At 39.7% G+C, this 23,576-nt stretch overlaps 1 protein-coding gene across 28 annotated transcripts in view; it reads right to left on the bottom strand.

The window, feature by feature from the left end:
- Positions 1-23,576, bottom strand: part of KCNAB1 (potassium voltage-gated channel subfamily A regulatory beta subunit 1) — a 532,662-nt gene that overhangs the window by 93,662 nt on the left and 415,424 nt on the right. For 27 of the 28 annotated variants that reach the window (XR_014076899.1, XR_014076897.1, XR_014076908.1 and 24 more), the window contains one exon: positions 2,928-2,965. Coding sequence is in view for 9 of the 28 variants with exons in the window: in XM_081570616.1 (XP_081426742.1) it covers positions 2,928-2,965 (38 nt within the window). In the remaining 19 variants the exon portion in view is untranslated. Of the gene's footprint in view, positions 1-2,927; positions 2,966-3,715; positions 3,784-23,576 lie in introns of those variants that run through there. The other variant, XM_081570615.1, reaches the window with a different exon arrangement.

Genomic DNA, 23,576 nt, shown 5'->3' with positions numbered 1-23,576 from the left:
CAGTTTCATCATCTGCAAAATGGGGATGCTTCTGCCCTGCCCCCCTAAGGAACCTGCAGATCTCAGAGGGAGCTGACCTTACCTCCCTCCAAGGAGGGCCTGGTGGGCCTAATGTGGTTTAGGGAAGATCATGTGACACATTTGGGGCAACAAAATATGAGAGGAGGTTGACTGAGGACTTATGGGGACATTTTTCCTTGTTCTTCTTGCAGTGTTTCTATAAGCAACACTTTCCCTGGAGTTACTTTTCTAACTGATATCTAAAATGCTTGCCACTCTCTTACTATTTTGTATGGATGAAGTTGACATACAAAGGAACACAGGGTCAGGAGAATCACTAGGAAATGCAACGGAGGCTCTGATTGAGTCAACCTGGAAGCTTGCTCTAACTCTGCATTTCTAATTTGAAAGTAAAAATAATTTTTTCCCTTATTTGTTTAGCCAGTTTGAATTGGATTTACTGTTACCTGCAGTTGAAAGAAGCCTAACAGCACTCCTGCCAAGTGGCTATTCAATAAATGGCTGAACTCACACAGTAATGGGGACATCACCACCTCCCAAGGTGGCACTGATAATTATGTCACTCAGCATATGACGGTTAGTATCGGCTTTGTGCCTCCACTGCCACATGGAAATAGTTTAACTTGACCAGTTCAGCCATGGGTGTGACTGTGGTCTGGCTGTGTCTCCTGTCTTCCTTGCGACAATCTCTCTATTGGGCCCTGGGCAAGATCCACAGCTGCTCTCCAGAAGGACAATAGCTATTTGTCTGGTCTGCATTGAGGTGAAAGTCTCTGCAGTCATTCACAACAACTTTACTGTGTAGTTTTTAGAATCATAATTTTAAAATGATTTGTTTCAGAGGCTGGCCCTGCGTACTCTGACCTGGGCAAGCTGGCCTCATTGCAGCAGAGAGCAGACACTGTCAAGGGCAGAGCAAAGATGAAGAGGGGAATAATATGCCTACAGTTGACTCCTCTGCTCTGAAAGGGAAGGTGTATTTGTCTTTTTCTGCCCCAAGTACCATACCAGCCAGTGAGAGGTTATGCACATGCTAGATACAGTGGATTATTAACTTTAGACTTCCCTCCTTCCTTGTCACTTATTTTGCATCTGATTGAAGTCTGCATCCATTGTTTTGATATCTGTGCCCTTGCCTCTGTGCTGCCTCAATTCTCCTTTCCTGAGATGGCCCTGGAGTGGACCTGGTGATAACCACCCTGGTCCTTTAGAACTCAAGGACTTATTTCCCCAGCTCTTAGGAATGCTGTTCATCAGAAAGCACTTGGATAAAGTGAGTCACCTCGCCCAGGGACGGACCTGCCTCCCAGGGCAGCCTCTGTCCAATGACTGGTCATACAAGGGATATAAATACTCCTCTTGCCCCAACTTGGGACAACTCTGCAGGGCCGTCTGAGCTTCAGAGATCTCCATGGGGTCAGCTGAGGTCACTGCTGAGACTGCATCACAGCCCAGCTTCCTAATAACTCTTCTGCAGGCTAATTTGCACCTCAGGTCTGCTTCCCAAGTACTCCCCACTGTAACAAGCCCTTTGTGATGACCTATGCCCAATACTGGGAGCTGGCATTCAGACAGATAAAAATAAGAAGATAAGACCCCTCCCTATGGATCTGCTAAATAACAAGGTGACCTTGTGAGCTGTGGAAAAGACCCTTTATCTCCCTAAGTGTCTCCTTAGGAATGGTAGTAAGAACTACCTTTAAAAGAGCTTGTCTTGTGTCAGGCACCAGGCTGAGCCCTTCATTAATCTTAGGGGCCATCATCTGCATTTTACTGATATGGCAACTGGTGGTAAAAGTAAATGTAAACAAATCTAGTTAATGCAGAGTGAGTCGAAGCCCAGTGAGCATATCCACTTAGATACACTATCCCTGACTCCTCAGTGGTATCAAGGAAGCCAAGGAAGGCTTGGAGGGACCTGAGGGGGTTTCTTCAGGGAAGTTGTTGGTAGTCAATACCTCCATAATTCACTTATGCCATGAAAGTAATCATTAAAGGCAATGGTCAGAATTATCATTTTGATAAGAACCGTTCTGAATGTGTAAATGAAGGTATAAAGGAGTTCTGTAGTAAATATGATTGTTATAGGTCCCAATTATTTGGTGTCTGCGACCTGCTAGTCAGAGGGCTATATAAATGTCTGACATGCAACATGGTTAATAGTTTCAACAGAACTTCCCATTTTCCATATGAAAAAATGAGGAACAGAGGTTGAATTAACTTGCCCAAGTCTGGGTGACCCAGTTTTCCTAAGACTGCTGCTGCTGCTGCTAAGTCGCTTCAGTCGTGTCCAACTCTGTGCGACCCCATAGATGGCAGCCCACCAGGCTCCCCCGTCCTTGGGATCCTCCAGGCAAGAATACTGGAGTGGGTTGCCATTTCCTTCTCCAGTGCATAAAAGGGAAAAGTGAAAGTGAAGTTGCTCAGTCGTGTCTGACTCTTAGCGACCCCATGGACTGTAGCCTACCAGGCTCCTCCTTCCATGGGATTTTCCAGGCAAGAGTACTGGAATAGGGTGCCATTGCCTTCTCTGAGAAACACTAAAATGGGAACAATGCAAACTGGGACCAGTTGGTCTAGGTGAAGCTAAAACACATATGTATACACATGCCAGCAATAAAATCTTTTCATAAAGTTACTAAATACTAATTCCAAAATTGATTGTTCTCTAATTATTGAGCCTGTTCATTTAATAGATTGACAGCTTCAAGGACTATTAATAATCTAAGTGTGAAAAATACAGGAAGCAAGATAAAGTGGAAAATAATCTCTGAGTCAATCTTAGTTATTTCCGGTGATTAAAATATTATCCTTTTAAAATACCAGAATCTCAGAAGCTGTACTGTAAAATACAGTTTGCTCTGCATATTCTATGATCAGCATAATCGAAGACAAAAGTAACTCACCTCATCTGAAATTTGACCTCCAAATGTCACCCATGTTCCTGGAAAGGAATAAATATTTGCATGTTATTCATAATCATTTCTCTAATATTGTGCATTAAGGAAAACACTTTTCTTATATCAGGGCTACTTCAGTAGGTTGCTCATGAAGGAAGTTCTGCCCATCCTCCTTCTATCACTAAGTTCCCCAGCAGGGATCTACATCCCTTTGTTGGTCTTTTCTTCATTTAAAGGCCCAGTATATGCTAGTAGCAGCCCTGTCTACTAAAAGCGTTTTCTTCTGACTTAGGACCATATATGCTGCTGTGTAAGAAGGCAGTGCCCCAAGCCTGAATCCACTGCACACTCATTTACATTCCACTTGGCTAAGAAGTTAGCAGTTCTGAAAGGGAAGGGAAGACCTTTGGTCAAATTTTCCCTTCCTTTGCCTCCATTGAGGGACTCTATTTTGTGTTCTCTATTCCATTTCAAAAGGAACCCTCTCAGAGGTTCTTCCAGGCCCCACTTCCAAGCTGCAAGGGGTGTCAGTTAAGCTTTCTCTCTCTTATGACCTGCCACTCCAGAATGGAAATTGCCATTGGCTTTGGGGTGGGATAGAGGAAGTAGCTGCTGAGTGAGGTTTGGAAAGCCAAGCAGGAGAGGCATAAACAGTTGCCAAAGATCTGCATTTGTAAAACAAGAGAGAATCAGGCACTTAGGTGGGCTATTGCCTTTCAAGTCTATAGTTACCTCACTCATTCATAATTCTTTCCTTGATCTTTTTTTTTTTTTCTTTTTTGAGCTCTAATTACCTGCCAGGCAAAGGCATTGCACCCACGTGCTTGGTATAGTGAGGTGATTGCCCTAGCTCCTCTGTTACAAGAGCTCACAATTGACAACTGTTGTTGTTTAGTCACTAAGTCGTGTCTGACTCTTTGTGACCCTGTGGACTGCAGCCCACTAGGCTCCTCTGTCCATGGGATTTCCCAGGCAAGAATACTGAAGTGGGTTGCCCTTTCCTTCTCCAGGGGATCTTCCTGACTCAGGGATTAAACTCACATCTCCTGCATTGGCAGGAGGATTCTTTACCGCCGAGTCACCTGGGAAGCCCTCACAGTTGACAATACTAGTTGACAAATGATATGATGAAGGCAAATACAAGGCAGGGGGGAAGGAGTGCTCTACTCTGACTGGAGGGAGGTGGCCCTCAAGAAAGACTTCTGAGAAGAGGTTGAGTCTCAAAGGAAGTAGCTGAATGAAGAAGGGAGGGACAGGCATTCCAGGTACAGGTAAGAGTGCAGGCGAGGCAAGTGAGTAGAACACTTGAGTGGGCTGGTGAGCTGTGCCGTGGGCTTCTGCGCCAGGTGAGGAAACATGATATGGAGAGAGAGGGGTGACAGGAGGTGACTGGGCACAGTTCGTATTTGTGGGGGCAACGAAGAAATGTGCTGACAACTTATGTTTCGTAATAACAGGATAGCTACCATTTATGGAACATCTTCCAAATGCCAATAGTACACTGAGAAACATGTGTACTTTCATCACTATAAATTTTAACAAACTTACAAGGTAATTTTATTGTCCCAATTTCCAGATGACGACTCTAGCATCAACCAAACTAATAAGTGATATACTCAGGATTCCCCACACATGCTGGGCTTCGAGGAGGATATCTTTCTCACTGCATTTTGCCACCTCATCAGTAAATTTCCAAAATTAATTATGGTATTTGGATTCATAGAAGCATGTTGATGTAACTATACCTTTTTTCTTCTTAGTTCTCAGGGACTAAACAAAGGGAGGATATATATTATTTTACTGTTACTCTCTCCATCCCCAGAGGTTGTAAATGGGAGGTTTACAGATTACACTCAGTTTGCAGACTTGTTTTGCCTGGCAAGAACAGTGTTGTCCCATTTGGTATTTTAATAAAAGTTACCAACATTTTGATAATTTAGGAGATTACTCTGCTTAATCTTGGGAGATTTTTCTTTTAAATGTCTGATTTCTAGCTTCTCTTAATGACAGAGGATCAATGTCCCCACAGAGCCAACATGCCCTGAATCTGAGGGGCGATGTCCTCCCTGTTTATTCAAAGGTCATACACCTTTCTTTGTATTTTCAACACTGAGATCAAATGGCAGCTGTTATTTACTCCCACATATTTATTTCTATTTTTTTATTGTAAAATTTAGAGAAAAAGGGACTTATGCATCTCCTAAAAAACAGAGTTCAGTATTTCAAGAAAAAATAAGGGTGTACTTTTTTGGTAGATGTGAAGAGTTTCCAACAAAATTCTTTGTTGTAAACAAAGAATGTTTACAACAGAAAAATTACAACTTAAGGCACCATAATAAAATAAGCCATGACTGGTATATAGAAAAGATGGGCATTTGGAAACTTGATGGACTGAAGAAATGGCAGTGTTTGTTTTGAATGAGAATAAAATAAAAGATGTGCTGTGAAGTGCAGTTCTCTATTAAGTGAAAAAATTGCCTGGGCAGCTAAACCTTTTTACAAACTTTTACAAAAGAGTTTCTTTTGAATGTAGCAGAAATTATGTGTCCAGAGCATAAACAAGCACTTGCAAATGTTCCTATAATCAGAAACATTGCTGCTCAGCATGTTGAAAATATGGTTGAGAACTTTCAGGATAAGTAAAATTACTGGTGGCATTTTCTATTGCAGCAAATGAGCTCATATATATAAATAATAGCACAGTATTAGCTATATTTATTTGTGATGCTTTGAGACTTTTGGAGGGGTTAAAGAATTTTTGAACAAGGAGTCTCTGCAAGGCAAAACATCAGAATCACTTTGTGATGAGAAGGGTCTCAGACCATTGGCTATAGAAGGCACTGGTCCAAATTGTGTTACTACAGATCAGGTTCTCACAAAGGGTAGGGCTAAGCTTGGACTTGTCAAGCAATAGATCTGAGGTGGCAGTATTTTGAAGGGGCACTAAAGATAAGTCCATTAATTTCCTCATTTATCAAGAATGGCTTTGGGCTAAAAAGCTAAAAGGAAATAAGCCATGGATTTGGTAATTAATATGATGAATCAGCTATTCTTCTACATTTTGGAGAAAAATCAGGCCAGTGTTTGCTTAATGAATTTGCTGGCTTACTTGTGCTGTGATCTTGGAGAGCATTTTTTTTTTTAACTGTTCATATCATCAAAGGAAGTAGTCCCATATCCATTTAGCAGCAAAGATTGGCTCAAAGTTCCAAGCTTCTTGCTGACATTACATGTCTTCGACACCTTGTGAATAGTTTTCTGTTGGGACATTCAGAATAATTTACACGAATAACCTCGTTTGCTTTTCTCAGTTCTGACAACATAGTCTTTGGAAAATTCATTTGTTAAAGAATAATTTGATTCACTGTTTCAACATTGCAGTCAGTTCCCAGGTATGAAAATGGTGACCTGAAATTTAATTTCCAAAATGAGGCCTTTGAATACTGGATTTCATGCTTTAAGAAAACAAACCAGCATTATTTAGCTTGTTGTTGTTGCTCAGTTGCTCAGTTGTGTCCAACTCTTTGTGTCTCGTGGACTGCAGCGTGCCAGGCTTCCCAGTCCTTCACTATCTCCTGGAGTTTGCTCAGATTCATGTGCATTGAGTCGACGATGCCATCCAACCATCTCATCCTCTGTCTCCCCCTTCTCCTTTTGCCTTCAATCTTTCCCAGCATCAGGGTCTTTTCCAATGAGTCAGCTCTTTGCATCAGGTGGCCTAAGTGTTAGAGCTTCAGCTTTAGCATGAGTCCTTCCAATTCAGGGTTGATTTTCTTTAGTATCTACTGACTTGACCTCCCTGCAGTCCAAGGGACTCTCAAGAGTCTTCTCCAGTACCACAATTCGAAAGCATCAATTCTTCAGCTTATTCAGCTTACCTTTCTTAATTTTTAATAGTACAAATGAAGGGCTATGACGTTACTAAACTGTACTACAAAATGGTATTGAATACTATGGCAACATTGAAAGCTAGAATAGTATTTTCATCTTGGAGGATATAACCCTCCTTATAAGAACCTAGCCATGTTGGGAAAAGCTTATGTTTAGGAGGAGTTTTATTCCAAAATTAATCTAAAAAAAATTACCAACCATAGTTTACATATTTAAGGCTTCGTACCATACGTTACAGTAAATAGACCTGGCTGACATTTTGGTACAGAAGAAAAGACATCAGGTTTCTGATTCCAAGTCAGAGCAGTAATGAATTATAAGATAACAATAATAATAAATGTTTTTCCTTTTAAGTTTTAGTTTAAATTTTTAAATATAAAATAAAATATAGATATTATACACACACACACACACACACACATATATATAGCCACACCATAATGTAGTAAAAATGAAGAGTCTGGGTCCATTTTGGGGATTCTGTCATTCTTCCATTCAGCTTAGTTGATTTAGGTAGGCTTCCTCCCTGACCTTTTAGACATTTTAGTTATTTGTTTACAAGCTTTAAATCTTTTACTAGAGAGTAAGCTATTTGGGTTTGGGTGGAATCCGGGAGTTGGTGATGGACAGAGAGACCTGGCATGCTGTGGTTCATGGGGTCGCAAAGAGTTGGACACGACTGAGTGACTGAACTGAACTGAACTGAAGCTATTTGAGGAATAGGGCTTTATTTCATTTATCTTCTTATCTCCACAGTCCTAGAATAAAACAGTCCTTGGAAAATTGTTGATAATTTTCTGGTTAAATTGAATTGAATTGGATTTTTGGCTATCATTAATGTACAAGGTACTGGGATAGTTTCCCACCAAATAAACATGAATATTTTGATTTATAGAAACATGAAAAATGCTCATCAACAGTCTTCAGTTCTAACCCCTATGTGATTGATGTGTTTCTCCTCACCCTTGTACCTACACAGCTGTGCCCTCCCCTGGAGAAGGGCAGGGGAAAGTCCTTGTCCCCGGCTGCAAAGCCCCTGGGGATTGGAAAGGCACAGCATAGGCAGGGTCCACCACCAACCACAAGGAAGAGCTGACACAAATAGGACATATTCCTTCAGGATGGAGAAGGACTGAGTGGCAGTTTTTCAGACAGGAAAATTCTACTTGTGTGATTTTATTTCTACTACCCCTCTTCACAAGATCTAAGGTGGTTTATTACTTAATTCAATTCTCAAAAAACTTATGTGGCAGTTTCCTTGATCATTTTTCTGCCTCTAATGAGAACACACCTTCCTGAGACCTAGGATGGCATATGATTATTTCACTATGCTATTTCAAATTAGTGAGATGCTATTTAGAAGATCATTTTACTTAACTGACACTTGTTGTTTCTAACTTTTTAAAAGCAGAGGGAGTATAAAGAGAACTCTGAACTGTTATTGTGTCTTCTGATGAAATTCCTTCATGTACAAAGGAATATATGCTTTGAAAACCTCTATTTGAGGCCCTTGGCATATACTTACCAGAGCATAGAAAATGATCAGTGAAATGTAAAAAGAAAATGAAAACTGGCTTTATACACACATGCATGCACATACACACACACACACACACACACACACACACACACCTCTATCTTGGTTACTTAATTACCTTGTTGGTGGTTTACTGGGTAATTGCTAAGCATAAGGAAACATGCTTATCATTTAAATGATCTCCTTGCTTATATGAAGAAATAATTAGATATTCAGAAGTAGTAACATTTGGGTCTTTTTTCAAAAGCCACTTTCTTTGTGAACCTTATCTGGTCACCCATGTAGAATCTCAACACCCACCCCCTGACAGTTTAACTACCATATACCTACAGGTAGGCTACCTGCAGGTAGGCTACTTCCTTGGCCCTTTAACACCTCACATCACTCGGGTGCAATTATCATAACCAGGAAACTAACACTGGTACAGTACTAGTAACTAAATTACAGACCTTTTAATTTCATTGTCCTTTTTTTCTGTTCCAGGATCATATACAGGACACAACATTGCATTAAGTTTTCATATCTTCTTAGTGTCCCCTGTTGTGTCTTTCCTTGTCTGTCTTTCATAATCTTGACATTGATCAAGTATTTGATAGAATGTCCCTCAATTTGGGTTTAGATCATCCATTGGATCATAGAAAAAGCAAGAGAATTCCAGAAAAACATCTACTTCTGCTTCATTGACTACACTAAAGCCTTTGACTGTGTGGATCACAACAAATTGTGGAAAACTCCTGAAGAGATGGGAATACCAGACCACCTTACCTGCCTCCTGAGAAATGTGTATGCAGGTCAAGAAGCAACAGTTAGAACCAGGAATGGAACAACTGACTGGTTGCAAATTGGGAAAGAAGAACATCAAGGCTGTATATTGTCACCCTGCTTATTTAACTTATATGCAGAGTAAATCATGCAAAATGCCAGGCTAGATGAAGCACAAGCTGGAGTCAAGACAGCCGGGAGAAATATCAATAACCTCAGATATGCAGATGACACCACCCTTATGGCAGAAAGTGAAGAGGAACTAAAGAGCCTCTTGATGAAAGTGAAAGTGGAGAGTGAAAAAAGCTGGCTTTAAGCTCAACATTCAAAAAAAAATGGAGATCATGGCATCCAGTTCCATCACTGCATGCCAAATAGATGGGGAAACAGTGGAAACAGTAAGAGACTTTATTTTCTTGGGCTCCAAAATCACTGCGTATGGTGACTGCAGCCATGAGATTAAATGACACCTGCTCCTTGGAAGAAAAACTATGACCAACCTAGACAGCATATTAAAAAGCAGAGACATTACTTTGCTGACAAAGGTTCATCTAGTCAAAGCTATGGTTTTTCCAGTTAGTCATGTATGGATGTGAGAGTTGGACTATAAAGAAAGCTGAGTGCCGAAGAATTGATGCTTTTGAACTGGAGAGGACTCATGAGAGTCCCTTGGACTACAAGGAGATCCAACCTGTCCATCCTAAAGGAAATCAACCCTGAATAGTCATTGGAAGGACTGATGCTGAAGCTGAAGCTCCAATACTTTGGCCACCTGATGTGAAGAACTGACTCATTGGAAAAGTCCCTGATGCTGGGAAAGATTGAAGGCAGGAGGAGAAGGGGACGACAGAGGATGAGATGGTTGGATGGCATCACTGACTTGATGGACATGAGTTTAAGCAGGCTGCAGGAGTTGATGATGGACAGGGAAGCCTGGCATGTTGCAGTCCATGGGGTCACAAAGAGTCAGACATGACTGAGGGACTGAACTGAACTGAACTGAGGGTTATAGATTTGGTGGCTTCTATTTCTATACTGCATTTTGACTTGCTTATGTTTTGGATGTATTCAAGAAGGCAATATAAAAATGCAATTATAATATTTATTATATTACAATTAACTTTTCTTCATTCTTTTATTCAACAAGTCCACCATTTGAGTCTACTCTGTGCCAGGCACTGTACTTAAATTATAAAGATACAACAGTGAGAAAATTATTTCTCTCATAATGGAGCAGCAGATTTAAGAGGCAAGACAAAATAATGAGAAAAACAAGCTAAATATACAGCGTTTATTTATGAATGTTAATTTCATAAATAAAATATGTTGATTGATGAGTGTTAAAGAGAGTCATGTTTATAAGGTGGGATTTGGTAGCTAAAATGTCAGGGGGTGGGTATTGAGATTCTACATGGGGTGACAAGATAATGCTCACAAAGGAAGTGGTTTTTGAAAAAAGACCTAAAGAAAGTGAAGGAGCTTTTTAGAAAGCTACCTTGAGGAAGAACATTCCAGCAGAGGGGAACAATGTGGAAGGGGCTTACTTGGCATGTTCAAGGTCAGTGAGGAGACCAATGGCCAGAGAAGAGAAGATGAGGTCTGCGGGGTCATGGGGAACAGATTGCATGGAGTGATCTTAATCATAAGAAGGACTTTGGAGAGGACTTTTGAATAGAGAAGTGACACAGTCTGATTCTATGAAAAGGAACCTGTGCTGTGGTGTTGAGAGCTCACCTCTGAGGTTGAGATACCAGCACCAGCACCAGTGAGGAGGCTAATCTAGGTGAGACGTGATGGTGGTTTGGCCTGAGGTGGTGGAAATGAGGATGGTCAGAAGTGCTTGAGTTTTTGATAGATTTTGAAGGAGAGGTGATAAGAGTTGCTGATTAAAGGGATGTAGGGTGTCAGAGAAGGTAAGACTTCAAGGACAACATCAAGGTCAGAACCAGGGGAGAATGGAGAGCCAATTCAATGCACTGCATTCTGGATTTAACAATTTTTAAGTCTGGCAAATAGAGCACACATTGATTCCAGGTTAATGCAGTGAAAGCTGACCAAACGGTTGAGAGGTATTTAATCTAGAGGTGTTTAGAGTTATTCATCTGTTACGTCACTGAAGAGTTTAAGGTTGGCAATGCAAACTGCAGCTCTCACTGAACTCAGACTATGTGCTGCACAAAATTAATGGGTTCACTATCTCATTCGAATAGAATTATTTCGAGAGAGAGGTAGAACTGGGGGTAGGAGTGTCCCCTCAAATTTCATGGAAAACAGGAAACAGAATGTAAGTCCAAACCAGGGTTGATATGGAGGATGAGATGATAAGCTGTTGGCCACCTCCTATACCAGGGCCAGGGCATTTTCCTGTGTGCATTTCCCCTCTGAGATGCGGGCAGAGTCTTCTGAGAATGGAACGCTTCCCCATGTCTTTAGATCCAAATTCTACTTATTCTTCAGGACCCAGAATTTCAGCTTCAGAGTCCAGTGCTGCTAGACTTCCTTAACACCTCCTCTCCTCTAGATCTCTGTTGCATTAACTCTGTGACCCCAGGAACGCCCCAACCTCTGGATTTTAAGTTTCATCACACACAAAATTAGGGACCTTAACCTTTCTTCATTATTATGATTTCGTGATTCTGTGTCTGGGCTGTGAAGGGAGAAGAACTCATCCATTCAACTACTCTGAACAAAGTGTTATTACCACACCAACCATATCACATTGTAACTACATGTTTTTTTTTTCACATATGACACCTCCACCAGATTGCATCTGTCCTGAGGGCAGGGACCAAGTTTAATCTAAATGTTTAATTCTAGCCACTGAAGTGAAGACTGACACATAGCAGGTACTTAATAATCATTCACTGAATCAGTAAATACACACTTTAAAAACTCAGGCATCCAGCCCTGACACGAGAACATGCGCAGGTTGTTTCCCTGATTCACTATCTTGGATCAAAGGTTTTCAAGCCTGGCTGCATATTTGAATATCCTGGGGGAGCTTTCAGTGGTTCTACTGACCTAGTCCCTCAACAGACCAGTTCATCAGAATCTCTGGGAACAGGATGCCAGCATCAGAATTTTTAAAAGATCCTCAGATAATCCTAATTGCATCCAGGGTTGAAGACCATCATTCTATTCTATTCATGTATAGTTAATTTACAATGCTATATTAATTTCTGCTGTACAGCAAGGTGACTCTGTTATACACATAAATATTTCTTCGTATTCTTTTCCATTATGGTTTATCATAGGATATTCAATATAGTTCCCTGTGCTATATATTAGGATCTTGTTACTTATCCATCCTATATATAATGGTTTGTATCTGCTAATCCCAAACTCCCAAACCTTCTCTCCCCAACCCTCACTCCAAACTGGCAACCACAATTCTGTTCTCTGTTTGTGTGTCTATTTCTGTTTCATAGATATGTTCATTTGTGTCATATTTTAGATTCCACATATAAGTGAAATCATAACAGTATTTGTCTTTCTCTTTTTGACTTACTTTGCTTAGTATGATCATCTCTAGGTTTATCAAAGTTGCTGTAAATGGTGTTATTTCACTGTTTTAAATGGCTGAGTAATATTCCATTCCATTCCATTCCACATACACACGCATATATATAATATATATATTATGTATGTAATACACATTACATATAATATATACATATATATTATACCACACTTTCTTTATCCATTCATTTGTGATGGACATTTAGGTTGTTTTAATGTCTTGGCTGTTGGAAATAGTCCCGCTATGAACATAGGGTGCATGTATTTTTTGAATTATAGTTTTGTCTGGATGTATGCTTAGGAGTGGGATTGCTGGATCATTTGGCAACTCTATTTTTAGTTTTTTGATGAACTTCCATACTGTTTTCCATAGTGACTGCACCAATTTACATTCCCACCAACAGTGTAAGAGGGTTCCCTTTTCTCCACATGTATTATTTTCCCTCCCTCTCCAGCATGTATTATTTGTAGACTTTTTAATGATAGCCATTCGGACCAGTGTGAGGTGGTACCTCATTGTAGGTTTGATTTGCATTTCTCTGATAATTAGTGATGATGAGAATCTTTTCACGTGCCTATTGGCCACCTGTATGTCACAGCCTTGTCTAACTCAATGAAACTAGGCCATGCCGTGCGGGGCCACCCAAGATGGACAGTCATGGTGGAGAGGTCTGACAGAATGCAGTCCACTAGAGAAGGGAATGGCAAACCACTTCAGTATTCTTGCCTTGAGAACCCCATGAACAGTATGAAAAGACAAAAAGATAGGACACTGAAAGGTGAACTCCCCAGGTCGGTATGTGCCCAATATGCTACTGGAGATCAGTGGAGAAATAACTTAAGAAAGAATGAAAGGGTGGAGCCAAGGCAAAAACAACACTCGCCTGTGGACGTGATTGATGACAGAAGCAAGGTCCGATGCTGTAAAGAGCAATATTGCATAGGAACCTGGAATGTTAGGTCCATGAATCGAGGCAAATTGGAAGTGGTCAAACAGGAGATAGCAAGAGTGAACGTCAACATTCTAGGAATCAGTGAACTAAGATGGACTGGAATGGGTGAATTTAACTCAGATGACCATTATATCTACTACTGTGGGCAGGAATCCCTTAGAAAAAATGGAGTAGCCATCATGGTCAACAAAAGAGTCCGAAATGCAGTACTTGGATGCAATCTCAAAAACGACAGAATCATCTCTGTTCGTTTCCAAGGCAAACCATTCAATATCAAAGTAATCCAAATCTATGCCCTGACCAGTAACGCTGAAGAAGCTGAACTTGAACAGTTCTATGAAGACCTACAAGACCTTTTAGAACTAACACCCAAAAAAGATGTCCTTTTCATTATAGGGGACTAGAATGCAAAAGTAGGAAGTCAGGAAACACCTGGCGTAACAGGCAAATTTGGCCTTGGAGTACAGAATGAAGCAGGGCAAAGGCTAATAGAGTTTTGCCAAAAGAATGCACTGGCCATAACAAACACCTTCTTCCAACAACGCAAGAGAAGACTTTATACATGGACATCACCAGACGGCCAACACCGAGATCAGACTGATTATATTCTTTGCAGTCAAAGATGAAGAAGCTCTATACAGTCAGCAAAAGCATGACTGGGAGCAGACTGTGGCTCAGATCATGAACTGCTTATTGCCAAATTCAGACTTAAATTGAAGAAAGTGGGGAAAACCTCTCCCATTCAGGTATGACCTAAATCAAATCCCTTATGATTATACTGAAGTGACAAACAGATTTAAGGGACTAAATCTGATAGACAGAGTGCCTGATGAACTATGGACAGAGGTTCGTGACATTGTACAAGAGATAGAGATCAAGACCACCCCCAGGAAAAAGAAATTTAAAAAAGCAAAATGGCTGTCTGAGGAAGCCTTACAAATAGCTGAGAAAAGAAGAGAAGCAAAAGGCAAAGAAGAAAAGGAAAGATATACCCATTTGAATGCAGAGTTCCAAAGAATAGCAAGGAGAGATAAGAAAGCCTTCCTCAGCAATCAATGCGAAGAAATAGAGGAAAACAATAGAATGGGAAAGACTAGAGATCTCTTCAAGAAAATTAGAGATACCAAGGGAACATTTCAGGCAAAGATGGGCTCAATACAGGACAGAAATGGTATGGACCTAACAGAAGCAGAAGATATTAAGAAGAAGTGGCAAGAATACACAGAAGAACTGTACAAAAAAGATCTCCATGACCCAGTTAATCACGATGGTGTGATCACTCACCTAGAGCCAGACATCCTGGAATGTGAAGTCAAGTGGGCCTTAGGAAGCATCAGTACAAACAAAGCTAGTGGAGGTGATGGAATTCCAGTTGAGTTATTTCAAATCCTAAAAGATGATGCTGTGAAAGTGCTCCACTCAATATGCCAGCAAATTTGGAAAACCCAGCAGTGGCCACAGGACTGGAAAAGGTCAGTTTTCATTCCAATCCCAAAGAAAGGCAATGCCAAAGAATACTCAAACTACCACACAATTGCACTCATCTCACACGCTAGTAAAATAATGCTCAAAATTCTCCAAGCCAGGCTTCAGCAATACATGAACTGTGAACTTCCAGATGTTCAAGCTGGTTTTAGAAAAGGCAGAGGAACCAGAGATCAAATTGCCAACATCTGATGGATCATTGAAAAAGCAAAAGAGTTCCAGAAAAACATCTATTTCTGCTTTATTGACTATGCCAAAGCCTTTGACTGTGTGGATCACAATAAACTGTGGAAAATTCTGAAAGAGATGGGAATACCAGACCACCTGACCTGTCTCTTGAGAAACCTGTATGCAGGTCAGGGAGCAACAGTTAGAACTGACATGGAACAACAGACTGGTTCCAGATAGGAAAAGGAGTCCGTCAAGGCTGTATATTGTCACCCTGCTTATTTAACTTATATGCAGAGTACATCATGAGAAATGCTGGGCTGGAGGAAGCACAAAATGAAATCAGCATTGCCAGGAGAAATATCAATAATCTCAGATATGCAGATGACACCACTCTTATGGCAGAAAGTGAAGAAGAACTAAAGAGCCTCTTGATGAAAGTGAAAGAGAAGAGTGAAAAATTTGGCTTAAAGCTCAACATTCAGAAAACTAAGATCATGGCATCTGGTCCCATCACTTCATGGCAAATAGATGGAAAAACAGTGGAAACAGTGAGAGACTTTATGTTTTTAGTCTCCAAAATCACTGCAGATGGTGATTGCAGCAATGAAATTAAAAGACACTTACTCCCTGGAAGAGAGGTAATGACCAACCTAGATAGCATATTAAAAAGCAGAGACATTACTTTGCCGACAAAGGTCTGTCTAGTCACGGTTATAGTTTTTCCAGTAGTCATGTATGGATTTGAGAGTTGGACTATAAAGAAAGCTGAGCACCGAAGAATTGATGCTTTTGAACTGTGGTGTTGGAGAAGACTCTTGAGAGTCCCTTGGACGGCAAGGAGATCCAACCAGTCCATCCTAAAGAAGATCAGTCCTGGGTGTTCATTGGAAGGACTGATGTTGAAGCTGAAACTCCACTACTTTGGCTACCTGATGCGAAGAGCTGACTCATTTGAAAAGACCCTGATGCTGGGAAAGATTGAGGGCAGGAGGAGATGGGGACGACAGAGGATGAGATGGTTGGATAGCATCACCGAGTCAATGGACATGAATTTGGGTGGGCTTGGGGAGTTTGTGTTGACAGGGAGGCCTGGCATGCTGCACCCCATAGGGCCGCAAAGAGTCAGACACAACTGAGTGAACTGAACTGAACTGATGTCTTTGGAGAAGACCTATCTATTTAGGTCTTCAGCTCATTTTTCAGTTGGGTTGTTTTTTGTTACTGAATTGTACGAATTGTTTATATAATTTGGAAATTAAGCCCTTGTTGGTCGTTTCATTTGCAAATATTTTCTCCCAGTCCAAAATGAAAATGTCTTTTCATTTTGTTTATGGTTTCCATTGCTGTGCAAAACCTTCTAAGTTTGATTAGGTCCCATTTGTTTATTTTTGCCTTTATTTCTATTGCCCTGGGTGACTTACCTAAGAAAACATTGATGCAATTTAAGTCAGAGAATGTCTTGCTTATGGTCTCTTCTAGGTTAAGTTACTTGTCCAAAGTCCATAAATCAGTCCATAAATGTAATTGGTGGAGATGGAGCCAGGATTTAACCAACTTCCTACTGTTAATCACAATATGGTATGGAAAGAGTGCTGCTCTTTTAATAAGCTGGGTGAAGTGAGTTCATATTGATGGAGGATCAAAACAAACAGAAAGCAGATACCGTAGAAATCTGGCCTGAGAGAAAGTCTCAGAAAATGGGCCTGAGATGTACAGAGAGGTAACAGAGGTGAAGAACTGGCTTTTGCTTTTGGTACCCTCTTAAAGGGCATGGAATACAGCTGTCTTCCTACTGGTGAGGCAGCAGAGTGAACGGCTAAGTGGCAAAGCAATGTTCTGAACAACCCCGTTGTGGTCATGGTAGATAAACTGGATGAAGACCTATGTCTGGGCATGTGGGACACAGCTCGAGGCTCTACCTTTTTCAAATGGTACAAAGCATTCTTTGTTGCTCTGGTTTGCATCTGCAGATGTTCTCTACCAAGCCTGGCCTTTATTTTTGGATCCAAGCTGCAGCCTGGTCTCTCATTTTTGGCTTTGAGTGTATTGCTAATGAGCATCTGGCCTGGGATAACAGAAGTGATGACAGCCTAGCCTATGCATTTTTACTCTGGTTACCTTTTCTTCCAAGAGCCAATAATACTACGTAAGGTCTGAGCAGGGGGAGATGAAGGGCTGCTTTCACATCTGTACTTTATAAAAGAGCTTGAAATAGCAAGGCAACTAGGCAAGGAAGTAGTAATATCCACACAGAACAAAAGTGGGCTCTCAAGGCAGGGGACATGTACTTTAAGAAGTATTCTCATTCACAGGCAGCTCTGCAAGATCTGAAGAACTCCACATATATACAGATGAGGAAGTGAAGTGGTAGAAAAATGACTTTCCACAGTTGGTTAGTGGTGGGGTATCCAAGGGCATGGTTTTTCCCAGCCTCATGCTGTCTTCTGGTAATGACCTCCCCATCTCCCCCGTGTGTCCTGTTCCAGCCAAATGGTATGGTCTAGTGTTTGCTCTGAATGCTCTGAAACCAAACAATATCTTGCTTTCATGAATCTTCCAACATTCCTCTCTCTTCCAAATGCTTCCTTACTGAACCTTCCTTATGGTAAGCTTTAGATCTATTTCTGCCCCCAAACTTCCTCTCATGGATGAAGAACAGGCCACTCCCTTGGGCCATCTCCCTGCTCCCAGATTCTCCCAACTCCATCTGAGGACAGTTTTAATCTCGTCTTCCCATGAGACCTCATGCATAGAGCCATTCTGGACTTTAAGCTCTCAAACACTTAAGAACTTCAGAGCCAGGGCTGAGAGCTGAACCATAAGGAGCTGCAGTTGTCAATGAAGGAATTCTTGAGTGTATCCTTGGGTGTATGAGTGTACTATACAGAGTACACAGGGGCAGAGTGTACCAATGGACAAGGCAGAGGGGAGCCTAATCTTAGCTTAGGCATGGTTGGGATAGGGCTGAGTCTTTTAGAAAAGTCTGTGGACCTTCTAATACGTGTCTAAAGGCTGGACGTTTTGAGGGTTAAATGGCTAGGACTGACATTACATCCTTCATGATCCTTACAGAGAATGTACAAATATTTGATGTTTTCCTTCTTTCTTTGATTTAAAGTACTTTTAAGTGCCAAGGGATGCTTCTAGCTCCATTTTAAGATTTGTTTCAGAGCAAATCTGCCTGGAACCGTTTTCTTCAGTTTTTCCATTAATCTGACCAGTAAAGTTTAAAGACAAGGCAGTAGCGATGGGAGTAGGATGAAGGATGGTGGGGCAAGCAGTTTAGAAGAGGCAGTTTTGTTCTATAAAGCAGGAGCTGCTGTGCACATAGCATAGGAACGAAATTTCAGTGCCTTAAACTTTCCCCCAGAAAACAATGACCCACTCCCCGCATTAAGATGTTAGAATTAATGATACATAATAATGTAAATCCATGGCTAAAGCTCCTTATATTTTCTCATGTGGGTGTGAGACTCCCGAATGAATTGAGCCTGTTAGGAAATTCTTAAATAAAATAAAAACAAAAATTCTTTGATGAGTTTTTCTCCCTAAGGTGTTTTAATCTTCTGTCCACACTATTGAAATGAATATTATTACTTGTATAATAAGAAGCAAAAGTTATTTTTTTAAAAAAAACTCTTATTGCTTTATTGGGAAATCCATTCATAAACAAAGATTCTAACAAATTATAGCTCTTCCTATTTCCTGAACATGGAAAAGAGGCCGTGTTTATATTTTGTTAGTGTATTGTCCAAGGTTCCTTGGTCAATTTCTCATATCTTTTTGTACTAATATTTACATGTTGAAAATTATTTCTTACAACAAAGTTTCCAGGGTACTTATAACCAGCGTATATCATTAATGTGCCTTGTTCATTTTGTTCTTTTGGAAGCACTTGTATAAGAAATGAGTGGTACTGGGAAAACTGGACAGCTGGACATCTAAAAGAACAAAATTAGAACATATTCTCACACCATATACAAAAATAAACTCAAAATGGGCTAAAGACCTAAATGTAAGACCAGAAACCATAAAACTCTTAGAAGAAAACATAGGCAGGACACTCTTTGACATAAGTTGTAGCAATATATTTTTTTGGATCTGTCTTTTCAGGCAAAGGAAACAAAAGCAAAAATAAACAAGGGAACCTAATTAAACTTAAAAACATTTGCACAGCAAAGGAAACCATCAACAAAATGAAAAGACAGCATAGAGAATGGGAGAAAATATCTGCAAATGATATGACAGATAAGGGGTTAATATCCAAAATATATAAACAGTTTATACAACTCAATATAAAAAAAAACAAAACAAATAACCTAACTAAAAAATAGGCAGAAAACCCAAATAGATATTTTCCCAAAGAAGACATACAGATGGCCAATAGGCATGTGAAAAGATGCTCAGCATCACTAATCATCGAGGAAATACAAATTGAAACCACAACAAGATATCACTTCGTACTTCTCAGAATGACTATGCTTAGTCACTTGATTGAGTCTGACTCTTTGTGACCCCATGGACTGTAACCTGCCAGGCTCCTCTGTCCATGGGGATTCTCCAGGCAAGAATATTGGAGTGGGGTGCCATACCCTTCTCCAGGGGATCCTCCCAACCCAGGAATCAAATCCAGGTATCCCACATTGTAGGCAGATTCTTTATCAGCTGAGCTACCAGAGAAGCCCCCTCAGAATGACATCACCAAATAAATAATAAATGTTGGCAAGGATGTGGAAAAAAGAGAACCCTAGTACATGGTTGGTGAAAATGTAAATTGGTATATCCACTGTGGAAAACAGAACATAGGTTCCTCAAAAAACTAAAAAATAGAACTAACATTTAATCCAGCAATTCCACTCCTGAGTATATATCCAAAGTAAATGAAAACAATAATTCAGAAAGATATATGCACCCTAATGTTATTAGCAGCATTATTTATAACAGCCAAGATATGGAAGCAAGGTAAGTGTTCATCAACAAGTGAATGGACAAAGATGTAGTATACATATGTGTGTGTACACACACACACACACACACACACACACACACACACAGGAATACTATTCAGCCATAAAAAAGAATGAAATTTTGCCATTTGCAGCAACATGGATAGACTTGGAGGGCATTATGCTGAGTTAAATAAGTTAGATAGAAAAAGACAAATGCTGTATGCTATCACTTATATGTGGAACCTAAAAAATAAGATAAACAAATGAATATAACAAAACAGAAACAGACTTACAGATATAGAGAATGAACTAGTGGTTACCAGTGGGGAGGGAGAAAAATGGAGGAGAGCAAGATAGGGGTAGGGGATTAAAAGTACAAACCATTATGTATAAAATAAATAAGCTACAGGATATATTTTATAGAGCAGGGAATATAGTCAGTATTTTATAATGATTTTAAATGGAGTATAGTCTAGAAAAATATTGAATCACTATGCTGTATACCTGAGACCAATATAATATCTTAAATCAACTATAATTAAAGAAGGAAATGTACAGAATGGTAACACTGGTGAAATAACACAGTGTTGAAATAAAATTAGACACTACAGGACACTAGGACTAAATGGTAACTTCTGTTTTTTTAAACAAATTGAAATAGTTTCAATGTTTTATTCTAAAGTGGGATCTATCATTAAGGTTGAAAGCATATATATACATATATATTTTTTCTTTTTCTGTGAACTCCTAGCATGGGACCTGGAATACAGCAATACATATTTTTATTCTTGGCTTTATACCATGCCTTTCCGTGGTAAGTTACTGTGAATAAGAACTCTCTGGAAAAATGCTGCTGTCAAGGTTTGAAAGTCAAGGTGACCTCCTTTACACTTACTTTTATCTCTAAAAAGTTCATGGCAAATTTTTATCTTTGTGCAGGGATATATTTCTTTGATAGTTCAGTGAGTTATTCTCCCCCAAACAGTAATAATTTTGAGTTACTCTGGTGTAACTGTACATTAAAAAATGTGTGTTCATAGGACTATCAGGATATATCAGGAAATAAACTTTAATCCCATAGTGAGGCAAAGAAACTCTCTTAGTGAAAACAAGATAGGGATAATATATTGTGAAAAAGAATGAAAAATTTTTTTATAACATTCCTTTCAAATTCTCCCTCTTGTGTTGTGAGTTTCATGATGTTCATAGTATTAAGTATCACTAACGAAAACTCAAAGTTGGAATATAATACAAAGTGTTCACAAACTTTTTGACTAAGAAGTTTTTGAAATGTAGAGAAATTAAAACAGGAAATAAATAAGAGATAATTTAGCAAAAACCTAAAGATTTTTCAAAAAGTTCTCAAACCTATTACATTCAAATTAACCCAGTTCCCATGCTTCCCTGTAGATTTATGAATTTACATATAAAGATTAGCTTATTTTATCCATACTTGATGGTTTCCAGCTGCTAATGATTTCAGCTTTTTCTTTTTAATCCTTTTCCTAATGAAAAATGTATAGCTGTATCAAGCTGATCAAGTATTTTAGCATTTTCCGTGGAACTATGCATGAAAATTTTTATGCACTGACTCTATTTCTAACTAAGCTACAGAGATCTTCCTTTTTCAGTAATTGTATGTAGAAATTTATCATGTTAAATAAGAAAATGCGCAAGCAATACTAAATCATGAAACCATGTTGGTATATCTTAAGTTTTAGGAGATCCCATTTAATCCAAACTCTACATAGAGTCCCTTACCTTTGAAAGGATATTTTGTACTATACTGAGAGTGTAACAGTATACTGGGAGTATACTATACTGTGGTATGGAAGAAGCCCAGAAGAGCTCCTGGCAGTATCACCTGGACACTGGTGCTCCCATCCAGGCTTTGGCATTGAGGAAATGGCAGTATTATAACCACACAGTCCCAACTTTACAGGTATGGAATGAAATTTCCTAATGTACTGTACAGAAAGCTATCTAGAGATTTAGGTAATCAGAAGCATCAAGGAATATAAAAATTACATTTCTGCATCAACAATACTTAATGAGAACAATCCAATTCTCAAACACAGAAGACAGGCCACCCTGAGACATTTTTAAAACAACTAACATCTTAGGATAATCTTTGTATCCCTAGAAACTACATAAAGCCTGGTGCATAAGCGGGGTTTATTAAGTGTTTCGTGAATGAATGAATTCAAGAACAGCAGAGAAGTGATCATACTACTAGTAATGTTTGATAAACTCTTTTACTGCCTGATGATTTTCTTTTCATTTATTCATTGCTTGGAAATAAGTAAATCTGAATAAATTTATCTGTGGCCCTTACATGAGTTTGTGGCTTGGGTATCCATCAGCTACCATATGGGTATATACAATGATAGAATATTCTGAGGAGTGGCTGACACATTGGCTTGGGTCTCAGGAGTCATGATGGTAGAAGACCACTTGCGTTTTCCATCTTAAAGCAGTGCTGGTATTTATTTCTCTTTCTGACAGCACCAGGAGTCCTGGTTTTAGAAAGCTAGGGTGGCTGTGTCCAGAAGAAACTCCTGGGGCAGCAAAGATAACCTCCTGAAGACTCTCCATCTTCAGTCATTCTGTGATTAGTCAAGAACCTTAGGGATCATCCACCATGAAGAATTAGAACTCTCTATTAACTAGGTAAGAAAAAGAGTACCTAACTGAGGAGAAGAATGTGGTACCAAATGGTCTGGTGTGTCCAACCCCTCATGATTCCTGAAGGCTAGGTAGAGAGCTCAGCCTGCCCTCCACAAGGACAGGGGGTTTCTCTGTCTTATTCACCACTGCCTCTCCAACACCTCAGACAGATTTGAGTTTTGCAGATCAACTCTCTCACATGTCTTACTCAGCGCATTCTAAAATTAATTCTCTTATTTTTAAAAAAATCATGAAGGTAGGCATTTTCATTTTATTTCAGATACACCTGAGGTTGAGTATGTCTGTGGCTAAATAGATTCACCCTTGAGACTTGACTCATCTCTAAAATAGATACTGATACCTACTCCAGTGTTGTTGTGAGAACAAAATAAGATGATGATGGAATACTTTTTCTATAACTTACATTGTGCCAGGCACTGTGCTACATACTTTATAGACACGATCTCATTTGGAACTCACAACCACTCTGATTTGAGTTTATTTACTGGCAGTGGGGATGGGAGGGAGGTGACAGCTGAGATATAAGCCCAGGCAGACAAACTTCACAGTCCATGCTCTTAATGATTTCAATAGCATATACCAAGTGTCCAGAACAGTACTGCACATACAACAGGTGCTCACTAAATGTTACTTTCCTTCTTATCTTCTAAAGAGATACTATTTGAAGCAAAAGAAGTTCCATAGGAAGATAAATGACCTT

Source organism: Giraffa tippelskirchi, chromosome 2 (genome assembly GCF_054371585.1).
Source record: "Giraffa tippelskirchi isolate mGirTip1 chromosome 2, T2T-mGirTip1v1.2.pri, whole genome shotgun sequence".
Lineage (NCBI taxonomy): Eukaryota > Metazoa > Chordata > Mammalia > Artiodactyla > Giraffidae > Giraffa > Giraffa tippelskirchi.
The sequence above is the reverse complement of the archived record's forward strand: the minus strand, read 5'-3'. Positions and strand labels throughout refer to the sequence as shown.